At 27.4% G+C, this 10,008-nt stretch overlaps 2 protein-coding genes across 3 annotated transcripts in view; both read right to left on the bottom strand.

The window, feature by feature from the left end:
- The window catches only part of LOC100744722 (glycerol-3-phosphate dehydrogenase [NAD(+)], cytoplasmic), an 11,911-nt gene extending 11,071 nt beyond the window's left edge, over nucleotides 1-840 (bottom strand). The window contains exon 1 of one of the 2 annotated variants that reach the window (XR_002945839.2): nucleotides 419-840. Coding sequence is in view for 1 of the 2 variants with exons in the window: in XM_012394852.3 (XP_012250275.1) it covers nucleotides 419-468 (50 nt within the window). In the remaining variant the exon portion in view is untranslated. The remainder of the gene's footprint in view (nucleotides 1-418) is intronic. The other variant, XM_012394852.3, reaches the window with a different exon arrangement.
- A 564-nt stretch (nucleotides 841-1,404) lies between these two features.
- On the bottom strand, nucleotides 1,405-9,719 carry LOC100742290 (glycerol-3-phosphate dehydrogenase [NAD(+)], cytoplasmic). Its single transcript, XM_003486200.4, has 8 exons — nucleotides 9,555-9,719; nucleotides 8,751-8,928; nucleotides 6,988-7,128; nucleotides 6,650-6,791; nucleotides 6,044-6,156; nucleotides 5,185-5,415; nucleotides 4,333-4,532; nucleotides 1,405-1,622 (listed from the first exon to the last, which is right to left on the bottom strand). The coding sequence occupies exons 1-8, from the start codon at nucleotides 9,596-9,598 to the stop codon at nucleotides 1,565-1,567; spliced, it is 1,107 nt and encodes a 368-aa protein (XP_003486248.2). The 5' UTR covers nucleotides 9,599-9,719; the 3' UTR covers nucleotides 1,405-1,564.
- Nucleotides 9,720-10,008: the final 289 nt, after the last annotated feature.

Here is a 10,008-nt window from a genome sequence, read left to right as displayed (position 1 = left end):
ATTATATTATATATATATATATATATATATATATATATATATATACATACTATATATATATATATATATATATATAATATAAATATATATATATAATATATATATATATATAATATATATATATATAATATATATATATAGATATATATATATAGATATATATAGATATATATATATAGATATATATAGATATATATAGCTAATGAAATCGAGCCCTAAAATTGTATACAAACGTCAATGCAAATATTGATGAAAAGTGAAGAAAAAAAAATTGTAGAAAGTAAAAATAAAAAATAAATATGAAAATAATAAGTGAAGATATAATACGATTTATTATAAATGATATTACATTATACTTTGAGAAACCTTCAATACAAATGTATAAAAAAAAAGAAGAGAAAAAATCTCATACACGTACCAATTGCCGCTTCCTACAATGCATACCCTCTTCTTTCCTTCTGTAGTCATTTTGTAGTTTTTAATGTACAACTGGCTTAGAATTTACAAACTCACGAGGGTATAGAATACTCTATGCACGGTTAAAGTATCACAAATTTGCTTATTTTCGAACGCCGGTGTACGACTGACTGACTGACTGACTGACCAACTAACTTACAAACTAACTTCAGCCTTCATTGACCTTAGTAACGATCGCAAATTATTTTCTAACGGTTGGCATTCATTGTTCTGGACCAAGGCCAATATAAACGCAACAGCAGACCGTGGCCAGAATAAATGCTAAAAATAGTGGCAACTTAATAATAATACTTAATATATATCTCGAAGGTTCTAACATTACAAGGCAGTCTTTTGAATTTTAAGTTTCAGAATAAAACGAAAAATTCTTATAAAATAACTGCTGAGCGTAATATTAACATTAAATAATAAAGAAACATTTTTACGAAGTCATATTATGTGCATTCGAAAAATATGTGCAAATAAATATTTTGTAGTTTTCCAAAATAATAAAAAAGAAGAAAAGGACGGAGAAGTACCCATTACCAAATTACCATTACTCAATCTCCTTATTATCGGGACGTTAACAAATTTACATCGTAAGTTTTGTCGCGTTGGATCAAATCATTATGACTACTATTACGTCGTACAGTAATTATATGCCATATTTATATAAAAATCTAAATTATCTTAAAACTGTTTTTTAACCCTTTGCGGTCGTATATCTACCCTAACTCTCAGCCAGCAAAGTAAAGAACCATTTTGATGGTATATCATACAACAAATAATAATACATAAACAATAAGACTTTACAAGTTAATCTAATTAGATACTTTCAGCTCTTGAAATATTTACTAAGGAATACTAATCGTAAAATATTGATAAAATATAAGCAAAAGACACACGGATGTATGCCGCGAGACTGAAAATAAGCGATTACCAATTTCATTTTGAATTTTTACACATTTTTTTTGATTACATTATCAGTGTTCAATCACTGGAAATTAATTCAGATCGGTATGGTATTCATATTTTAGCTGAATTTGACCATGAAGAGTTAAATCAATATAACGCGCGTATATCTTCTTTCGTCTCTTCGAAATAATCTTCACAGACGACATCTTGGTGAAGGTAGCTGTAGTATTGTTGCATTAACGTCGTTGTCCCTAAATATGAAGCAAATATAATTAAAACTAATAAATCTTTTGCATACCTTTAATTATGATGAGCATTACTCTTGTACACAGCATGTGTTTTTAACCCTTAAACATACACAATACAAATTGAAATATGTGAAATACTGTATCTACCTATGATTACTGAAACCATATTACCATGTTATTGTAAAAAATGAGTATTTGATAATGTTTGTTATTAGTAAAAAAAAAAATTATATTATTACTATAGTTACGAAAGTCGGAATTAAAGGCCTTGGAAAGAGGACAAATATAATTCTAAACAAATGTTTATCAATTAACAAGTAATAGTCATATATTTGTTACGTTTTATGTTACACTGTTCAAGTCAACTTTAGTTCTATGATACAACAATTTATAACGAACTATTGAAAAGCACAAGATCAAGATATCTAAAATATATATTTGTAGGCTCTTCTTAATTTCTAACGTACAACAATCCTTGTAAACTTTTCATTAAAATATATAACAACGCATAACACATTACATTTTTACGTATTACTACTTTGTTTTATTAATAATCAATGTTCTGCTTTACGTTTCGTATATACTTTGCGCACTTAAGAAGATATTAACTATGTATGTGATTCACAGGTGTTATTAAGGGTGTATTGAAATTATTATTATATGCGTTATAATTATTATCATAATATTACTCTACTTCAGAATTGAAAATATAAACCAAAATATAAACAAAAATAAGTGGCAACAAAAAACAAAGTTAAACAACAATTTACTCTTTGATGAGTACTAATTAAATTTATATTGTAAAGTTCAGAAAAGTCCATGGTCCTTCTAAGTTAGTTTCCTTTTTTACTCTATCTTCTTTGATACTCTTTACTCTATCTTATCTATTTGATAAACATTTTTCTTATGAAATTGCTTTTTGATCTGTATAATAGTCAAGAATCTAAAAGTAATTCCCCATCACCTTTTCCCAATTCCAATATTTCTTTAGGGATGAGAAATTTTGAAAAAAGTTTAAACAAAATTGTACTTTTTTATATTTATAGAAATACATGAAAATAATTAGCAAAAAATTTTTTCTTGACTCGAAATTACGAATTAAATCTGCTTTTTATATATGTATCAAAAATAAATAACATCATTTTACGATATAGATATGTCTTTAAAAGCGATTATAATTTATGGATTTATAAACTTCTACATTGCCTTGAAAACAAATATGAAACATCGATTGTAACACAACTAAATGTGAAATGTATATGTTATGCACATATTTTATTTATGAAATATTAATTTCTTACAAATCATTAAACAAATTTCGCAACACCCCTATAGATTGCAACAAAAATAATATACAGTCATGCAAAATATGGTATCTAATGTTACTTCTTATACAAGGCGTTCCAGATTTTTTCCATTAAAATTTTTCAACATATTTTATGGGTAAAATTCAAGAAAAGAATGTTATGTAAACATAAGTCATTTGAAGCATCATTAAAATAATTATAATAAAAAAAATATAAAATGTGAACAGAAATAGCAGAGGAATAGAATACAAGGAAAGAAATAGCGAAGACCATAACGGTCTTACGATTGTTAATCAATTATTGATAATTAGTTTCAAAATATTTATCATTACTGTAAATACGAAACTGACAACATTAAGGTAATGAATTTATTATTCTACAAAGATGCAATTTTTTTAACCTTCATGAATTAATCATCGCGTTTTTATGTTAACTAATTATCCTCTCTTTCAATGTTTTGAAAGCTACATAAAGATCCAGTGATCTTAACTTAATAAAGCTTCTAATGAAGCTTATTAATGTTCTTATAATATCATTTTCTTACTCAAACCCATAGAATATAATGACAATATTTGCCTACAAAATCTAGGACACCTTATATATATTTGTTTCACTGCCATCAATAAGCTATGATACACTTAACACGGCAAAATGGCTTTAAGAAGATCGAAAATGACTAAAACGTAGTAAAATACATCCTTTGAATCTTGTTTTACATCTTATGATATATTATAGAAATATAGGATAAATATTCATGTTTTTAATATGTATATAAAAAAATAATCTCTTTTACGAAGCTATCTTTTGTACGTAATTGTACATATAATCGTTTATTTTCATTGTTTAAAATAAAAACCGTTTTGTTTGATAGAAGTCAGAAACATTTCATCGTATATATGTGCATATAACATTGGAAAAAATTGTACATAAGCCCTTTCAATTTCGAGATACATGATAACTATTTACAAATATGTACACGTATTATGTACAATATACATATTATCAGGTTAGTGCTCAGTTACTTTTTACAGATTTATCAATTGGTTTTAACACACATTAGAACATGTAATTACAGAAGTAAATAGGACCATGGCTAAACGGAGTACTTATTATTTTACGATAAAAGATGTATGGTAAAATATTAATTTTTAAATAAATTAATGCTTAGATCCCACATCTCGTATAGGATGCCCAATTAAATCTCACAAATATTACATATTTATATAACATCTTTTTCGTTGAATTTCTGAAATTTATGTGACCGTATACTAATGTGATTTTAGCTCCGAAAGTAAATTTTACAATATAGCAAATAAAATATTTGTCGTTCTATAACAATTTCTAAAATAAAGATCAGATATTTAAACTAGTCCGCCATTAAATATAGTGGAGACAATTAAGCTTACATGTGTTCTGGATGATAGCGTATGTATTCAATTAGTTCCGCAGGCTTTATCTCACCGGTACAAATCCTATGCACAGCCGTGAAAAGAGGAAATCTCCTTTCCATATCTTTCGCTTTTAGCATATAATTTACCTCTTCAGCAGTGAACGGACCTTGTAACTTTTGTCCATTTAGCATTTCCTTCTCCAATTCTTCGATTGTCTGTAAAGAAAATAATTAATATATAACATAGTTTTCTATATAATATATTATCCTGGTAATGCTCGTTTAAATCATAATATGTCAGAAGGCTTGAATTGAAATTCTCACATAACAGCGATTTCATTCTTAAAATACGTTCGAGTTTTGAGATACACTCTCAAGCCCGTCGACAAGGAAAAAAATAGATTTAACGGGAGCAAGTGAGAGAAACATAGCGCTTCTTATTTATTCTCGCTAATCTATTCATTGTCTTTGTCAGTAGGTTTAGGTTACGCTGACTTCGAAACACTGACAATGAGAATGTGTTGAACGTATTGAGGCTGAGTCATTGGAATATAGATTCGGTTGTAGAAATCGATTCTATTAGAATTTAAAAGAACATCATTGCACAACTATTTTCTATATCATAGTTTACTGTATCTAATTGTATAATTTTGTTATATACTGCTGCGTACATTATTATGTAGTTTGTGGAAATGACATAGTTGAACTATAACTGGAACATGAGATATGAAAATGCTAATCAATGCGATGAGCGTACTTTTTATGTTATATGTACTACTTTAAGGTCTTATTTATTTTAAAACTAAATTGTTATTATATCGTTACTACTTATATGATAATTAATATGTATATATTAACAAAGACTGACCTTGCCTGTTTTTACGAAAGCTTCAGAAACTTTACGATTGCGACCGCCATAACAAGTAGTGATAAGATCAGCCACACCACAACTTTCAAAGAAAGTAGAAAGTTTTCCTCCAGGGAAAAAGACATCCACGAACTTAATCATTTCCATAAGACCTAATCTGATAACAGCAGCTTTTGTATTATCACCCAAACCTAGACCATCGACGAATCCAGCGGCGCAGGCTACTATATTCTGTTATAAATTGAAATATAAAATTAATATATGCAGAAAAATTAAGTTTACAATGTAAATATGCGATTACGCAATTTCATTCGTGCGCAATATGTATCAGCGATAGACGAGTGACGCATGCAGCATATGATGGAACTCATCATCAATCAAGTACATACATAGTTCTTGACTGAGTATATTTTGAAGTCTGAGATATGCAAATATTTATGAATAGCTTACAATAGATATGTTGTTTACTGGAAAAGATATTTATTACTAAATAACACCGTTCAGAACCATTTAACTGGATGTTATTGTAATCTTAATCATTTCAATATATATTATTGTACTTATCATGTATCATTAAAAATATTTATTTTGTTTCACAGCACTATTATAGACCAAAATATTATTACACTTAAATATTTTTTTCTGTTATTAATAATTTGTTGATACTCGTACTTTAGATACCATAGGGTATCTAAAGTGAATATCTTATGACTTAAGATATCTCTACTATTAAAGAAGGAAAGTGCAGTTTTAAGATCTTTTTAAAACATAAACTGATAAATTTGTGAGATTTATTATATTTATAAGATTTCATTTATTTAACATAAATGTGAAAACGAAAATATTATGGTATAGTTACCTTCAATGCCCCACAACATTCGACAGAATCAACATCTTCAACTACTACAACTCTAAAGTATGGCGTTTGTATTATATCCCTTAGTATAGAAGCCATATTTTTGTCCTTGCAACCTAGATATTAAATAACAAAGATATAATATTCGCAGTTCGATTTAATCAAAAATGTATAAACAAAGACAGTCAGAAGCTGTCTTGTAATATTGCATATAAAAATGTTCTTCAAGTTTTTATGGTTGCAATTTGCAGAATTTAAAATATACACTAATCAGAGTAGAGAACGATTAAGTTAGTCAAAAAGTATGGAAAATTTGAGTTGCTTCATTCTATTTGTTCATAGCAAAATGTTTTCTCTTCGCCTAATTTTTACCTATATGAACGTGCAAACACAAAGTAGATTATGCACTATTCGTTCAGACATGAAACGATACTTGAACGATTTCACCCATTCTTTTTCTCGTATGTCTATATGTATGTAATATAATATCATTTATAATATCCAACAGAAATTAAATTTTTTTCCTAATGGTAGCATTCGAACAAATAGTACAAGTCATTCTTAAAAGACATATGATATTTGTTCTGTAAACACACAGTAAATATTTACCGATAGTAGTTTCACAAAACATTTCCTCGGCAACTTCAGAAGCTAGATTTGCTCCCATTAAAACCGAAACAGGAATATGAAGTTGTTTATTAATTATATGCGAAATAAGTTCAATACCACCTCCCTCCTTCTTATCAAAACCCTGTAAAAATATTAATAAATTTATAATTTCAGTATTGGTAGGTTAGATTTTACACGACAAAACAAATAAAAAGTTTTGCACGAAGCTTTTTCGTCCGAAACATTGTTTCTGAAATAATTAAGTTTAAAATCTGATTTCATTGATTGAATCAATACTTTATAATCTATTAATGCTAAATCCTAAATTAAAATCATACCTTTATTAAAGAAAGACCAACAGCTGTAGGTTTAATTTTCCCTAATAACGTACTACATATTTTATTGATAAATTGATGTGGTATTACAAAAATTAGGATATCTGCATCCTCGGCAGCTTTCACTACATCAGGAACTGCAATCTGGAGCATGAGAAACATATAGACTGTTAATATTTATATATCATTTCTATATTTGCAGTGCATAGAAATTATGTATTTTTTTAACAATTAGAAAAATAATTGTCTCCATTCACATGTTTCGTGGAGTGATTTTCAATAAGTTTTGTTACAAATATTAAAAATTATGCGAAGAGATATTCATGTTCATAAGTTATTATCAATTCATAAATATATACGTAATGAATCATGTAATTTCTAGTATTTACAAATAATACAATCTTCTACTTCTAATGTTCTACTTTTTTCCAAGGGATGATTCTGTTAGTACAATATACTTAATATAAAATAAAAATCGCATTTTACCAAATATAGTAAAGTAGTTTATTATATAAATACTATACATAGCTGTACAAAATACTCATTAAATAATCGAAAATCTCCTAACCTATTTCTCTTATATTAAGATTATAGTAACCTTAACCGACGTACTCAGTTTAAAATAGTTCAAAATGAAAATTAAGCTTAAAATAGGATCAAAAGGCTCAATCATTTGTAACATTAAATTTATTATGTGGATCTACATCCACCTATCTCTACAGATATCTTCCTATCTCACATATTACACTAGATATACATTTTAAATACGTCTAGAGAAATGTACTACCTTACGAATCAATAGATAGTTTCAGCAGACTTCGTCATGGTCAAGGTTTTTCTATACAAAGCTACTGACGCTAAAAGTTAACAATCTATATGCGTGCGATAGATAGAAATTACGAACGTGTATCCTGAGACGTGTATCTCGGAAGTGAAATTAAAATTATAGGTTGCGAAAACTAAACGATAACGTATAAGTATTTGCGATATAGAAAAGAAAGTTACAGTTTTGGATTAAATTAAAAATTAAAAGTAGAAAGTATTTCGTTAAAACTTTTCACAAAATTATCAAGAATAATTATACTGCATTAATAAACTATGTATTACTCTAATAAACTATTAATTTATTTGCAAGTTTAAATAATTAAAACAGATTTCTAATATGGAATGAATATATATATATATGGAATGAATATATACTCTTTCTGTACGAAAAAGAGACGGATTACATATGAGATACATGTGATCTTACGAGAGTTACGTAAGCTTAATTTATGTTTCAGAATTATAGATTTAACAGTAAGAATAGTAAGGTTACACAACGTGTAATATGTATTATCCGTAATACGTATGTATCCATATATTAAAATATATTGTAAAAAGATAATGAAATAAATAAAGAATAAGGTGTAGAATTTAATAAGTATATATTATTGTGTAGGATAATATTATCAATAATATAATATTATTTTAGAAAGTTTTGGTATATTTATATGAATGTTATGATATATTTATACGATATATTTATGTGAAGTTTATATGAAAGTTGGGTAGGAAACTCGATGTAATCTAAGATATTATTGTTATGTACATAACACTTAATGGTTTGAAGCATTAAGATCTTCATATCTTTGATCGAGAAATAAAGGTATGTAGGACAATTTTAAAATACATATAATATTTGTAGTCTATTTCTTAGCATGAAAAACGATTGTTTTAATTACGAGAAAAAGTATAGATAAACATGTACATAAGTACTTACTTACCACATTGGGCGGGAGTTTATGTCCTGGAAGGTACTTTACATTTTCATGCGTCTCATTAATAATTTCAGTTAGTTTTTTTCCATTGATAGTTTCCTCATAAACATACATTGTAACACGATCCTCAAAATTATTAAGTTTGGCGGCATTTGCTCCAACTATCTTAGCGATAGCTGAACCCCTGAAATTATACATATACAGTAAAATTATATAATAATTTGTTTTACATAACATTTTTCCATATCTTTGCACGAAAATTTGCGTATATTTTTACCAGGGAAACAAGCTTATAATATTTTCCTAATTTACATTTTATATAGTAATACAAATAAAGATATATTAGAGATTCATTCGAATTATTCAGCAAATTAATTTTTTCATCTAAGCATAAAGTTAATCTACAAATAGTAATACATGATTCACGCCACATTATATCATTTATGAATAATATCATATTACACACTTGTTATTTCCACAATATTTTTATTTTATTTTAACATTTTTACATGCATTCCTTACAAAAATATATATACAAATTATAATAAAACATGACCTAGTTAGAATCTGCCAAACTTGACAATTCAGTTTTCTAAAAATATATTTGTCAATATACACAAGTATTATCGAAAGGTGTTAGTAATAAAAATATAGTAGATTTAACAAGTGTACGATACTTTATCTGGTTTTTATTTACAGCACGTGGAGATCGATTCTGATAAAATTTTAGCCCGGTCAACTAAATCAATGACAGACCAAATTTTTCGTAATTACAGACGTTAATCTTACAAAGACTTAAAAATAACTTACCAATTTCCTGATCCAATGATGCAAACACGTTGTTTGTCTGCCATAATCTTGACTGATACTAATAATGAAATTACACAAGTATAAAACGAAAATGACCGTAAAGCAAGACACGACTACCATTTACCATCAAGGCAGAGAGCAACTGGAACTACATTGAACGTGGAAAGACTTGCGCTAATTTTTGCAGAAGTGGGAGTATGGAAACACCAGTGGTGATACGCGGCCTATTCCTACTCTAAGCAATGTTCGTTGATCGACCAATCAAAGTCCAATATGATAAAAGGTATATATTCTGTATGTATTATCTTCATATTTTATCTTGTGAAGATTACGTAATTATGTAGGAGCAGTTATATTTACCGAGATGTAATAGAATCGCTAAAAAATATGATAAGGGATATGTTCTTACTTGTGAATCTCAAATTATCTCTGTAAACCATAACATTCATTTTTT

Source organism: Bombus impatiens, unplaced genomic scaffold (assembly GCF_000188095.3).
Source record: "Bombus impatiens unplaced genomic scaffold, BIMP_2.2 scf_0102, whole genome shotgun sequence".
Lineage (NCBI taxonomy): Eukaryota > Metazoa > Arthropoda > Insecta > Hymenoptera > Apidae > Bombus > Bombus impatiens.
This window is presented reverse-complemented; position numbering and strand designations above follow the sequence as displayed.